Source organism: Microtus pennsylvanicus, chromosome 3, assembly GCF_037038515.1.
Source record: "Microtus pennsylvanicus isolate mMicPen1 chromosome 3, mMicPen1.hap1, whole genome shotgun sequence".
NCBI classification, from domain to species: Eukaryota; Metazoa; Chordata; class Mammalia; order Rodentia; family Cricetidae; genus Microtus; species Microtus pennsylvanicus.
This window is the reverse complement of record NC_134581.1, coordinates 125,933,630-125,948,023: the sequence shown is the minus strand read 5'-3', so window position 1 is coordinate 125,948,023 and position 14,394 is coordinate 125,933,630. Positions and strand designations below refer to the sequence as shown.

General features: G+C 43.7%; 1 protein-coding gene across 5 annotated transcripts in view; it reads left to right on the top strand.

Annotated features, from left to right (window-relative positions):
- The first annotated feature begins 1,279 nt into the window (after positions 1-1,279).
- The window catches only part of Xkr4 (XK related 4), a 333,993-nt gene continuing 320,878 nt past the window's right edge, over positions 1,280-14,394 (top strand). For all 5 annotated transcript variants that reach the window (XM_075967050.1, XM_075967049.1, XM_075967051.1 and 2 more), the window contains exon 1: positions 1,280-2,543. In XM_075967050.1, coding sequence (XP_075823165.1) covers positions 1,747-2,543 — 797 coding nt within the window. In that variant the 5' untranslated portion in view covers positions 1,280-1,746. The remainder of the gene's footprint in view (positions 2,544-14,394) is intronic.

Sequence of the window (14,394 nt, the reverse complement as noted above, 5' to 3'; positions counted from 1 at the left end):
AGTGCAAACTCACCTGGTGCTGCCCCAGGGAGGGCAGGGGCTGCGGAATGCGAACCTTTATCTCCAGGTCCATGAAGACACTAACCGGTGTACTTCCTGGCTGCAGTAAGAGTGGTCCCCACTTTCCTCTGAATTCAAACCGTGAGTCACAGTGCAATTTAAGAATTACCCTCTTTGTCCCTTATATTTGCAAAAACTAAGCGAGACAAACCAAAGCACAGGCTTTCTTGGTCTAAAATCGGTAAAGAAAATCCCATATTTTATTGGGATTTAAAGACTGAAAGATTAAAAAAGTCTGCAACATGTGTTATTCTTACATTCTGTCTGAAGATAGATTAAATTTGAGTCATTTCTGTACTTGTGAGACGACACGGCGAGTCTGTACGTTTATAGTTTCAGGGAAGGTTAGGGGAAGGTAATTCCAGTTTTGGAATAAGAGAGGTGGCACAATCTTTGCGACCTGCCACTTCCCGTGGGGCCGAGGGCGGGGCCGGTCCTCGTTTCTCCCGGTTGCTAGCAGCGTCCCTCCGCCCGTCGCCGCGCTCCAGGCAGCCGCCAGGGGTGCTGCGTTTCCCACCTGCACCTGCGGTTAGGAGTGGCCCCACCTCCTAGTCTGCTAGCGCTGGTGCCTCCGACTCCCAAAGCCCTTGGGGTGGGGGTACTGGCTCCTGAAAGGGATAGGGCAGGAGGGCCTTCGCATCTCCCCAGGCTGGGTGGGGTTTGCTAGCACTCGATCCCTGGTGCTGCCCTCTCCTTACCCCGAGGGCACGCCCTCCGCTGCCAGCTTTGCTTTGGGTGATCCAGCCCTGCAGATCCTGTGCCTCCCTGGATCTCCAAAGCCTGGCACGCCCACTATCGCTGCCGGCACGGGGACCAAGGCTTCCAAGTTAAAGCACTCTATTCACCCTCGCGGGCGCCAGTGACACTCCACAACCCGGCCAGGTGCCCAAACTCCAGGTGCAGTACAAAGAGGCCTGCCCTTTCCTGGTCCTCGCCGCTGCCACACCCGCTTGTGTCCACCACCCCCTGCCCACGGTGGTGGCCGGACGCGGATACTCCCCCGCCGCCCCCACAGCGTCGATCAAATCCACCCAGCGCTCTCCGAAATCCCACGAGCCCAGGCCTCCGACTGCCGCTCCACCGCCCTCCGCGTCCAGCACTGGCCAAGAAGCCCCCCAACCCCCCGCCGCCAGCCGCTCCCCCTCGGTCCCGGCCCCTCCTCCAGGCCCTCCTTCTTCTCGCCCCTCCCCAGTCGGGGTGGGAGCGGCGGCAGCTGGAAGGGAAGGGATGAGGTCATCCTCTCCCTCGGAGTCAGCTGGTGGAGGAGAGGCTGCGGGAGGAGGGAGCGCGCGCAAGGGGAGGAGAGGAATGTGCATGTCCGAGGAGCGCCGCGGCGGCCGCTGCTGCTCCTGCTGCTGGCGGCCGCGGCGGCTCGTGCTGCAGCCGCGGGGCCGGGACGGCGCGGAGCGCGGGCGGCTGGCAGGGGCGCGCGCGGGCCGGCGCGAGCAGCTGGGCTCGGCTCAGCCAGCCAGGCGGCGCTCCTGCGGGCCCCGAACGTGCGGCTAGCCGGGCCCAGCGCCCAGCCCCGCGGGCGGCGGCGGCGGCTGGCGAGCGGGCGCAGGAGCAGGCGCGGGAGAGCGGCGCGGCAGGGAGGGAAGCCGGGGCGAGGCGAGGAGGTGGCGGGAGGAGGAGACAGCAGGGACAGGTGTCAAATAAAGGAGGGCTCTCCTTCGCTGCCGAGGCATCATGGCCGCTAAGTCAGACGGGAGGCTGAAGATGAAGAAGAGCAGCGACGTGGCGTTCACCCCGCTGCAGAACTCGGACAATTCGGGCTCGGTGCAAGGACTGGCTCCCGGCTTGCCGTCGGGGCCCGGAGCCGAGGACGCGGAGGCGGCTGGGGGCGGCTGCTGCCCGGACGGCGGCGGCTGCTCGCGCTGCTGCTGCTGCTGCTCGGGGAGCGGTGGTTCGGCGGGTTCGGGCGGCTCGGGCGGCGGCGGCCCGGGCGGCGGGGCTGGCTCGGCGGCGCTGTGCCTGCGCCTGGGAAGGGAGCAGCGGCGCTACTCGCTGTGGGACTGCCTCTGGATCCTGGCCGCCGTGGCCGTGTACTTCGCGGACGTGGGAACTGACATCTGGCTCGCTGTGGACTACTACCTGCGCGGCCAGCGCTGGTGGTTTGGGCTCACGCTCTTTTTCGTGGTGCTGGGCTCGCTCTCTGTGCAAGTGTTCAGCTTCCGCTGGTTTGTGCACGATTTCAGCACCGAGGACAGCGCCACGGCCATGGCCTCCAGCTGCCAGCAGCCGGGACCGGATTGCAAGACAGTGGTCAGCGGTGGGTCTGCAGTTGGGGAAGGCGAGGCTCGCCCTTCTACGCCGCAGAGGCAAGCATCCAACGCCAGCAAGAGCAACATCGCTGCCACCAACAGTGGCAGCATCAGCAACGAGGCCACCAGGACCAGCAGCAAACACAGGTCTGCGTCCTGTTCCTTCTGCATCTGGCTTCTGCAGTCCCTCATCCACATCTTGCAGCTCGGGCAAGTCTGGAGGTACTGTATCAGGATGGGGGTCAATGGGAACTACTGCCTCTCCTATATGCCCACTGCTCTGATTTCGCATGAAATCGTCTAAGATGATTTGGGTAGTAAGCCTAGTCTCTCTTCGGGTTTCTTTCTTTCTTTTCTAAAGTGTTCCCTCCCTTCTCTTCTTCCTTCCTCTCTCCCTCCCAGCCTTTCTATCTACCTACCTATTCAGGTTAGGTGAGGAAAAGAGAAATCAGGGAAGGGCATGGACATGAATATGTTTGAGGTCTTTCATGCATCCTGTCTTCTCACGGGCTCGCTGGTTTTCTGTCTATGCTACAACTTCTCCCCAGACAGTAGACACACTAATTTATTAGTAGGTGGTTCCTGTCACACTTTCTAAAAGCCATTATTTCCTTACCTCACATTCGTGGTGTGCTGCACTTGGTATGCTTTTCTTTGTTCTGGGGGTAAAATTACTAATTTTAGTTAAATAGGAATTTTTACTGCCCAAAGGACCCACACTTGAATAATGACTACTAAAGAAGTACTATGCTCAAAGTAATGTTAATATCTGATTTAACATATATATATATATAACATGAATCAAGATATAATCATTTTATGTAGTGTGTATATATGTGTATATATGTGTGTACGTGTACAAGTGATCAGGTTTTATGATACCTGAACTGATATAGAATACTTCCGATTTCTTTGTGGTATCCCCATGTCTACTTCCACACGTAACTGAGAGCCTTTGGAACAGGGGTAGTAAGCACACTGGGTAAACGTTAACTGCGCTTGGCGTTTTCATTGGTTGACTTGCTGCTTATCACTCCCTCTACCAAGTCTCTGCATAGTTATCACTTCCACTTATAAACTGAAATACAAGTAAAATACTAAACTCATTGCGGGGAAGTTGGCATCCCTCAGCCATCACTGCATGGACTTAGGAGTGTAGAGGAACAACATGCTCAGAAATGTGTTCCTTTGACTTTCATGTTTTTAGAATTTTTGGAAAGCAATGTTTAATGCATAGAAAGTATGTGTGTCAAAGAACATACAGACTAATACCCTAGAGATTCCTTGGTTTCAAGATGGCTTAGTAAATGTGTAGTGCAATGTGTGGGAACTTCCCACCAAGTGCACCGACACTGGTCAGTGTTTTAAAATTTTCACCTGTAGTTGTTTTTTATGATCAAGTACATCGGGGGTCATTGACATGATGAAGCATCCCATGAAGAAACAGCTCAGAGTATCTGTAGAATAAGTTCTCTAACTTCTTATTCTTCTGGCAAACAGCAGGGTTCTCCACCTGAGCAGAGTGAGTGTAACAATTCCGCTGCATTTCTTAGGACCCATATTTGTAAAGCTGGGTGAGCATGGTCATAGATACCAATCTCTTGCTTTGGAAAATACGTAGAGGAGACACCTTCTGGGAACGTGATGCACAGTGTGTTGTCAGGCATATTGATGTGGAAACTCAAGGAGACTTTCTAAAACACCAGCAGCTGTGGCAGCTCTCTTTCCCACAGAGGACTTCGGCAAGACCCAGAGTTGGGAATTCTTCCATTATGAGGAAGAACTATAAGGCTTATTTAATTATTGAAATGATTTGAAGGCTTGAATTACATGGTTAGCAACTTTAATTTAGCAGTGTGCTACAGAGAGTTTACTATTCTATTTGGTAACTTTATAAAACATTTTGAAATCACTCCCTTTTAACTATCTCTATATCAATCATGCCAACACTTCCTAGGTGTAGTCACTGAAAAACTGTGCGTGTCTCCTACAGAATGATATTTCCGGAAAAGCATGTGGTGTCAAACTCAGTGAACTGAAGAGTAATTTCAATTAGAGTGTTTATTAGACTTTCGAATCTAAACACTTTCCCAACTGGAAACAATGTTTCATTTCTCCAGGAAATCTTATTCAGAAAGTGAGAAGCAGGAAAACCGTGGCACAAATGTCACACTGAGACAACAGCCACTGGGTCAGTGGGTCTAGAAGAATCCCTGAGAGGACGAGGGACAAAAGGGTAGGCTTGAGAGCAGAAAGGAAATGACAGGCTGTCAGACAGGTGCACTAACTGACTCGGCCCTTGGAGGAACACATGACTCAAGTTTTATTATGCATCCCTGCAAATCCTGAGAGACTTTGAGGTTAATTTTGATAATAGGCTCACCTGGGTGGAACTGTTCTTTTTGGAAATTCCAGATCTTTTTCATTGTGGTCAAATGACGTGTTCACTTTGCAAATCAGAATTGTTACTTAACCCATTATTTTCTGTTGATCAAAAATTTTGAGGAATCCATAGTAATCTGGTAGAACTGTGATCTAAAAATGGCATCTTTATTTTCTGAAAACATACTTTTAAGTTCTTGGACATAAGGAAGAGAACTACAAAGAATGAGAATAATTGTGAAATTTAATGCTCAGATACTTTCTAATATGTTTCAACTTCTCTGTGCTAAACATTAAGGGGAACTTTCATGGAGGAGGGTGTGCCTTTCATAATATGTAATAAAAAGGACACAGCTAAGATGATTCTATTAGAAACAGTGTAATATGTTAGACCACCATAGATCCTCCAATTAGAAGTATCCCTTGGCCTCTCCCCACTTTACTTTTCAATGAATTCTACCCAAAGACTGCACTAACCCCAGGGTACCAATGGTTTAAAGCTCAGAGGGCATTATTCATGTTTTAACCAGATACTGTCTTGAATAAGATAGATTTTTATCAAGATTGCTAACTTTTCTTTGCATTGTCATGAAACTGTAGTTATTTTAGGGAAGGATCAGAGTCTAAAATATTTCTGTAGATAAAAATCTTTTTAAAAAATAACATCCATGTGTTTGTTTATTCTGAAATAAGCCATTTGAAATGCTGTGAACTAAATTTGCATGTATTATACATGCATTATGAATACAACTGCTAAAAGCAATGATACATGTTCATTTTAATTAAAGTTTACTAATGAGAAATTAATGGAAGCTTTTAAAGTCATAGGAAGTGGTGCTGAGAAGGAGCCATGCAAAATAATGAAGTAAGCTTTTGCTAGCACGTGGAAAAGAGCAACCATGGATTTAGGGAACTGTGCCTGCAAATGAAGGAGAGCATGCCTCTTTATTATTCTCTTTACATAATTCCAGAATGACTAAGAATGCATGTCAGCCAGTGAGCATCACAATAGCACATCTACTAACTAGGCCTGTAATAATGTGGTATCCAAAGAAAAGTTACTCTATGCTATCTCTAAGGTTGGGTAAAAACTGTGCTGGTAATGCCATCAGGAAACTTAAAATTCTCAGCTTTTAATCTCATAAATTTACAGGAAACTGGAAGGGAATGGTTAGTATCCTTCTGTATAAGAAAACTGGCTTACAATAACTGTTTTCTAGGGTCACCCTGATACTGAACATAGTATCTAGCATTCAGCAGCAGGTTTATCTTACTCTAAAGCTTTCGTTCATTCTGGATCATTCGCTAACTCCCGTTATTTCACAAAAATATGTGAAAACAATGATTTTCTGCACTAAGATTGGCAAGGTAGAAAGGGAGTTGAAGTTCAGATCAGTGGAGGACTCTTCACAGTGGGCACACATCAAACAAGTCCAGCACTACTCTTGCTACCTTACGTGGTTGTTGCATTGAGTTTTGGCAGCATAGCATGATTCTGTGGTGGCTTTTTGGATTCGGTGGTACAATGTATGTGAATATGCAGGTAGTGCTTGTAAATAAATGATATTGGCCCTGGAGAGAAAGACAAAGTGGGAAGCAGAATGAAGGCCACACTGTAAAACATCTGCTTCACTGCATCAACACTAATCCTGTATCCTGTTGTGGTTTAGGCAATACTGAATGACTGTTTTCTGTACATTTGTGCTCCTTCTTTGTGCATATTTATTATTTAATTCTTTCAACCTATATTAAGTACCTACTGTGTGCGATGCACTGTTCCAGATACATCTTCCTAAGATGAATAAAATATACTTCTTGGTATCTGCTCCCGCATGAGGAAGACAGAATATAAACAGATAACATCAAAATAAGGCTAAGTCCAGGAAGAGAAATTCAAGCAATTGTGATGGTTCATGTGGAGAAGGAGATGTCCACATAAAGGTTTAAATGATGAGAAAACATTATGATTCACTTTATAGCCTTGAGTACAGCAAAGCGCAAATGCTCGGGGCAGAAAGTGAACAGGGTGTACTGTGGGCACCCAAACACATGGTCAGGAGGAGAAGCCAGAAACGAGACTGAGTAATTCTTTGTGCTAGATAATGAAAAGAAATGAGATTTTAGTCTGAAGTCAAGGAGTCACCTCTGAACGATTATAGAGAACAGTGGTTTGCAAACGTGTTACAACATCATTTTATTCAAAGCAAATGTTCACAATTGAAAGTCTCAGAAGAGATGTCACCCTTTCCTCCGATTCAACAATGTTTCTTCCATTCATGAAATCCATGGACCTCACAGGGCTTGATTTGGGGTATTATTGTAAAGAACATGTAAAGAAAGCCAATAAAATAGTTATTTCTCAGAGAAACAGACAGTTTAACTCCACCTATACAATCTACAAAAGAAAACTCTGGAACACAGTGTATTTGGGTAAGTTTTGTTGTTTTAAAAGCTCCTCCCTAGGCTTTAGTGGACTCTGCCCTATATAATTTCTATTTCCTGATCTGCTATGAGCGAGTTTGCGAGTACTTTAAAATCTCTAAAAAACTGTTCTATTTTTCATTAGATCCTTAACTCATGTTCTACGTAGCACTTTCATTTTGTATAAATGGAAATTAAGACAGAGACCTCTAAATTTTATCTGAATTTACAAATAATAATTTTTATCTGAAGGTCACATGGTTTTGCACATTCTAACATAGAATTTAATATTCCCATTTGAGGGAGGGAAGCAAGCCAAAAATGACGAATGAAGTTGAGGCTAATATTGTAGTTACCAGAGAAATAGGGGGGTGCTCTGATGAGAGCTGAAGGATTGTGATGGAAAGAGGCCTTGGAATATCAAGGAGACACTCTGGCAAAATGTGTAGGACTACCAGATAAAGATGTTACTTCTTGGTAGAGTGCTTTTGACTCTATATCAATAAAACAAAAAACAGACAGATAAACAAAAAGAATGGGAGTCACTAAAGAGATTTTCAAAGGAATTGTGTAATCTGACATAGTCACAAACAGGCAGTGGCTCTCTTATTGGGGTGCCTCAGCAATGGGTAAGAAAGCTAGTCAAAGACAGGCTTGAGATACGTTGACTGTCAGTGGAGGGGTGCAGTGGAAGCTTATCTTCCAGGCATGAGCTTTTGTGACCATTTTTATCATTATACTCAGCTCCAAATGTAGCAGACTAACTTCTGCTTTCCGCGGGTAAAGGAAGGAGATGTCCTTGTCCTGAAATACAGTAATTGTGATGCTTTAAAAGCTATTGTCTTGTAGAGCGGTCTTCTTCCCTTGAGTCTCACAAATCCCTACAAGGATGGTGAGTAGCCCCTGAGTTAACTGATGGGTCTAAATCCACACACAGTCAGAGAGCTAGTAGCTCCCTGTGCATTTCCTTGGGTCTCTGTATGAGTTGCAATGATTTACACATAAGCCATATGGTGGATATAACTACGTGGTATCCTTTTGATAACTAAAGGAAACATCCAAAATTTTTTCCATTTCCTTGAACTATATTTTCTTCACGAGAGTGAAAATCTTACGTTTGTTATTCTTCTGTAGCATCTCAGCGTATTTTAGCATGGCAGTTGAATATAGCTCTTATATGAGTGTATGCATGCTCAGATTTGAACATTATCCACTCATTGTTTGGGCAGTAGTAACTTTGAAAGGTTTTGATCAGTCTCTTATTTTTTTTTTTTTTTAAAAATCTTTTTACTGGAGTTTGAGGGATGGCTCAGTATTAAGAGTACTGGCCACTCTTGCGGAGGACCTGGGTTCAGTTCCCAGGATCCACCACGCAGCTCACAACTATCTGTGACTGCAGTCTCGGGAGATCTGACTTACTTCTACTGGCACCAGGCATGCATGTCGTGCTCAGATGCAAACACTCAACACATAAAATAATAAAATAAAATAGAATAAAACCTTAAAAAATCTTATTGACCAAATTTATTTCCAATACATTTGCTATTAAGTGTTTTGTATTTCGCATTCTAAGTAAGAAACTACAGAGTCCAGAAGTCTAAATAATACAGATGACTTATTTAGCCATGCAATGGCTTGTCTTTACATACTTACTAGCTAATCAGAATAACCATTTCTTTGGCTTGTTTTACAAAGGCACGTGGCATACTAACTGGACCTTGGGATTTCGGACAGAATCTGTCATGTTACAGCGTGAGGTGTGAGGTAGCAGACAGAACCATTCATGAGAACTTGTTTATCAGGTCAGAGTTTCCAGTTTTGATGAGCTGTTAGGTCATGTTCAACAATTCTCAGGTGCCCTTGATATGTTTGTTGAGGCTACTTCTTGAATCTGACCACCTTTACAAAGAGCTCATTCTAGAAAGGTGTCTCTGATACCTTTATTAGCATAAAGCATGGCATCCTCACTGGGCACATCATGAACTGTGGGTAAAACCCAGGCTGCTTCTCCTTTCCTTATGGGTATGTAACTGAGCTTGCAGCTTGTTTTTATGGTTTCTAACAGTAGAGAGCATTGGAAAGGCGCGGCATTTTTCTAGAAAGAATAGAACAAATCAGCCTACCTCTTTTTCACATTGCTGGTGATAGGGAAGAGGGGGGAGCTACGCTTCATTTTTATGGTCACTCTCTGAGGGGGGCAATGCATCTACAATACCAGATTGCTGCTCTTTTCTTGCTGACATAACAGTAAGCAAGGGCAAGCTTTGGGGTTCATATTTTTATTTGTCTTATGTATATTTCACTGATAATATGCCTTGATGTGGAATTAGCTGGGCACTTGGGGGGCTTTCAATCTCTTTTTCAGAATTTGTAACCTTTCTAACATGAAGCATAATTTTATATGCACAATATGCATAGAGAAATGCAGATGGCAAAGGACCCCGAAGAGAGGCTCAAGAAACAAGTCGGTGATCTAAACTGACACTATTAGATTTTTTTATATAACTCCCAAGTAGAGGGATAAATTTATAGTTAGATTGCCACTGATAGGAATATTTAGAGACACATTTATCCTCTTTAACTATATTTGGCTTCAGATGAGATGGTTTAGCCATACAGAAGCTGAAAATCCACCTATGTATGTGGGAACATGTGTAACTCTTTGCATGAGACATAGCACAGCTTCCATAATGGCTCAAAGCTTAGATCTTTGGGTTCATCCTTCCTATTCTTAGTTTCTGGTGTAAAGGATACCCTTGATCCAAAATATTATCTAAGGTTCTTTCCAGGTCTAAAATTCTGATTCTGTTCTTGCTACAAATCCTTTTGTTTCTGATACCCAGAGTGTATATACCAGGAAGCCCATATTAGTTCCTTCAGGGCCCTTGAGAGAGACTCCTTTTCTTTCTGTAAGTCACAAGAGATTTACAGTGATCTTTTAGGAGCTGATGGTAATGGTGTTAGAACTCCCATGAGCTGAAATGACTTACACATAAAGAGGAAATCATAAACCGTAAAGCACCTGACTTTATGTCCTTTTCAAATTTTAGTTCCTATCAAATAAAACTATTCCCATCAAAACACATACTTCAGTATTTGAAATGGATGCTTAAAATGCCAAATTCACCAATTCCAAAATGTATACCATACAGACTTGTGGATTCAAAATTGCCATCTACACATAGTGTGGACAGCTGGAACGCTGTCATTAACAAATCAGAACAGTGCTTCATGGGCTTCGAAAAAATTATCTGCAATGCCAGCAAGAAGACTGTCACCAAAGCTCAGTTTGCTTCACAATTAAAAGTGTGTCATGGGTTATCCTGTCTCTGATAGTGTGATCTCTGTGAAGATACCATACCCAAGCTTATGCCAGGGCATGTTGCCCTCTGCTGGAAAGGATCAGCGCATTACCCTTTCTTGGATGGAAAGTACCTACATGCCTGAATTGTCAGTTCTAATTCTATACCAACATTAGAGATTTGAAAAGTCGCAAAACCTTTAAGCCCCTATTTTAAGAGAGAATTACGTGAAACTATGCTGTGTGTTCTAGTCTTTGGGGTTCATAAATAGACAGTTTGAACGGGCTCCACTTCTTTTGCTCAGTTTACACACATGCTGTATTTCCCTGCCAGGGGATTCCTTTGTACAAACACAACAGTGGGCAGTGTGTGGGGTGTGTGAGGATGAGTCAAGCAGAATCACCCACACGTAGAAAAGTGAGAAAGACCGGGAGTAAGCCTTGAAAAGCCTTTTGATGACTTTGCATTGACAAACTCACCTATCTGAGATACAAATGTGAGTGATTTCATTTCTGTTAAAACATGACTTTTCTTTTTCCTTTGCAGCTTTGACAATAGGTATGATAGAGACCTCAGTTTGAGGCTCGATTCTTTTATCTAACCAGGCCTTCTATCTACCCAGTAGCAGAGAGTAAAAGTCAAGGAGGCCGTTGGAGCATAACGGTCCCAAGGCAGTCTCCCATTGTGCCAATCATTAGTTCCTGGCACGGGCACAGTGCCATTGAGATAGCGATAAGGAAGAGATGATTTTCAGGGTGGCAGGGGAAAGAATTTGGAAAGGCTTCTTTTGTTTTAATAGACTTTCGGCTTGTTAATTAATTTCCTGTTTTGCAAAAGTACAATTAATAACCATCATTTTAAAAATGTAGGTCAATTCAAAAAGGCTTCCCTCAAACCATTTATCACCACTGGAGCCGTTACCTTAGCACAATGAGGAGTGTGTCTCCCGGGGCTTTGTATTTCCAGGGGACACGCTACTATTAGAAGCGGAAGTCATGGGTAATTGCTGGGGGTTTTGCTGAGAAATTGATGGTCTGGTTCAAAATGTATGCTCGACTTGAGAGAGTAGCCTGGCATCAAATATTTAGAGTATGCACTTTAGATGTGTTCAAATTTTGAAAACCAACCAACAACAACAATCGGCTAACATACTATTACTTACCTTCCTTAAGGTTAAAATCACCTGAGTAGAGAGAGGCAGGAGCCTGTTTTTTTTTTTTTTATCAGATAGGCATAGGCAGACTCAGAAACTTTAGAAATATCACTGAGTTGCATTCTCTTGTTTGCTAATAGGTAATATAGGAGCTATTCATAAAATCCACTTCTACTAGCTGGAGAAAGAAAAAAACTAGTAATGAGAGAAATAAAAAACAGAGAATTTTATTTCATAACTAGGTTGTTTTGCAAATCTTAGAACCAGGAGTGAGGACGTGATAGTGAAGGCATGAATAAACTATATGAGCACGGAACGTAGAGCAGGACTTCATCAGTCTGGCCGAGTTCCTCTCAGAGGAGTGTGTTCTGTTGGCAGAACAAGCAAAGTTTAGTTGTAAACATAATCAGGCTGATGAGACGGACTTGCTGTTGAGAGCACCAGCAGGCACTGCACTCTGAGGTTCTCCAAGTTGAGATTTTGTCTTATCAGAAGAAGGCAAGAAGTCACTTTTCAGAAGGTCCAGCCAACATACATCATTAATGGAGAAAATATAGAACAAGGGCCAGGCATAAACTCGTGGTAAAAGTTGAGAGTCCCTTAATCTAAGAGACTCCTTAGAGAGCCAAAGTGGTTTAGATTTCCCCTTTTAAAGTAGAGTTCTGAATATTTGCCTACACACAATGAGACAATTTAGGGAAAGGGTCCAAGTTCCAACACAGAATTCTTGTGTATTTCCAATGTGCCTTAGACACATTCCTGATTGTAATTGATGCAGTATTTTGGAATAATTTTATTCATGAAGTCAAATTGAAGCTTCTAAGGAAAACAGAGTCTCCACTCCACCCCGGACATAAAGAATGGCAATCTGCCTCAGAAATAGGACCTTGAGTGGATAGTGAGCACAAGGAGTTGAAGAAGTATTAGGCAGCACCTGTTATTTCAGAGAAGGAGCCTCTCGTATTATGTGGTCAGGAAAGCTTAATTGGAACTGGACATTAATAGAACATGGATGATCCAGTCATTGTAACTGTCTTTGGCTCCAAAGTTAACTCATCTAACATGGCAGTGATTTTTGCTTAAGAACTAAGAGTACTTCTTGAGTGTGTGTGTGTGTGTGTGTGTGTGTGTGTGTGTGTGTGTGTGATGGTGGAGGGCATGCATGCCACAAGTTGCCCATGGAGGTCAGAGGACAACTTTATAGAGTTGGTTCTCTCCTTCCTACTTTATATGGCTTCCAGGGATTGAACTCAGGTCAACAGCTTGGGTATTCCCCGAGCCTTCTATCCTGCCCTGTGTCTGTACATTAGAATAAAATAATAGCAAGAATGGTGAGTTGGTGCATCCATACCTGTGTACATATCCATTTTCTCCACTTCCATTAGCATTCTAGAGAAATGTGGCCATACCAGAAATGTTACTAAGTACTTTTCTCCTGACTTCTTCACCCAACCTGTGGTGTGGCTGTCTTATCGCTTAGGTGCCAGGGTCCCCACCCCTTAGATTCTAGGACATGACTGTTGAGTCCTCACTGGGAAAGCGGCTGTTTATCAAGAAGGTTGTGGTAATGCCCCTAGGCTCTGGACTTCTATGAATTTTTGATGGTTAGCTACCATTGACACATGGCTAACAATCACTTAATTAATTAAATAATTAAATGTATCTGCGGATAATTAAAATGTATCTGCTTCCTACTGAGATGTGAAGTGAGTGTCAGACACATGGGGGCTTTGAAGACTTGGTATGAAAAAGGAATAATAGAAGTCGACAAATCATTTCACAATAGTTACAGGTTAAATTTATGATGATTTAGGTGTATCATGTTAAATAAAATAGATGATTAAAATGAATTTCATTTGTTTTATTTTAATATACATACACACACACACACACACACATTGGTGCTTTGTGTGTGTATGCTAAGCATACAGTAAACTACAAGCTCAGCCCTCTTTTTCCTGTTTTTACAGCACGGTTATTACATAAAATTACACATGGGTTTTACATTCTGTTTCTATTAGACATTGCTAGGTTTAAGAATGTCAGATCTTCTTGAGGAAAAAGAGAGAAGTCTAAAATGAAGTGTTTCAAATAACTAGTAAGATTTTACTGAAAGTGACCAGGGGAAGGACCGTGTGGTATTTCCCTCCTTTAGTCAGGTCAGTAATGAAGGTTATAAAACAGATTACCTACTGATGTATGCTAACTCTTCGGGAGACAAAATTCCCTTCTATGTGAAAGTTTATTGTGGTTCCTACCTTTCTTATGCTTAATCCTTAATGGCATAGTGGGCTTCTTTGGCATACAGCAAACATCATTTGATGAGGACAATTAAGGATGATATTTTTGCAAGCACCACTGTAGCATCATCGTGCTTGGCATTCCCATCTGAAGATGAGCCAGCTGAGTCCAGAAAAGGCTAGAGACTTGCTGGGGTGCACAGTGCTACCAAAGAGCCAAGAGCTGTGCCCACTTACAGCATTGCTTTGCCAAGCCTCACGCTTTCCTCCCGTATTACTGTTCCGAGATTAATACAAGACAGTGAGTTGGAGAAGCGTTTCCCTACCTTTCAAGCTTTCTCTCTTGTTCCTCAAGAAGCTCTGACATTCCCAAGCCTAGAATTTTCTAATAGAAACAGAATGTAAACCACATATGTAATTTTATGTAAAAAACAGGGCATGTAGCTTGCTGTATGTTTAGCATACACAAAGCATTCGTGTATACACACACACACGCACGCACAGGCACACACACACTCTTGCTGATGACCTCAGGGGGTTTGCTTTTACTATAACACCAGTGAAGACTAGTCAAG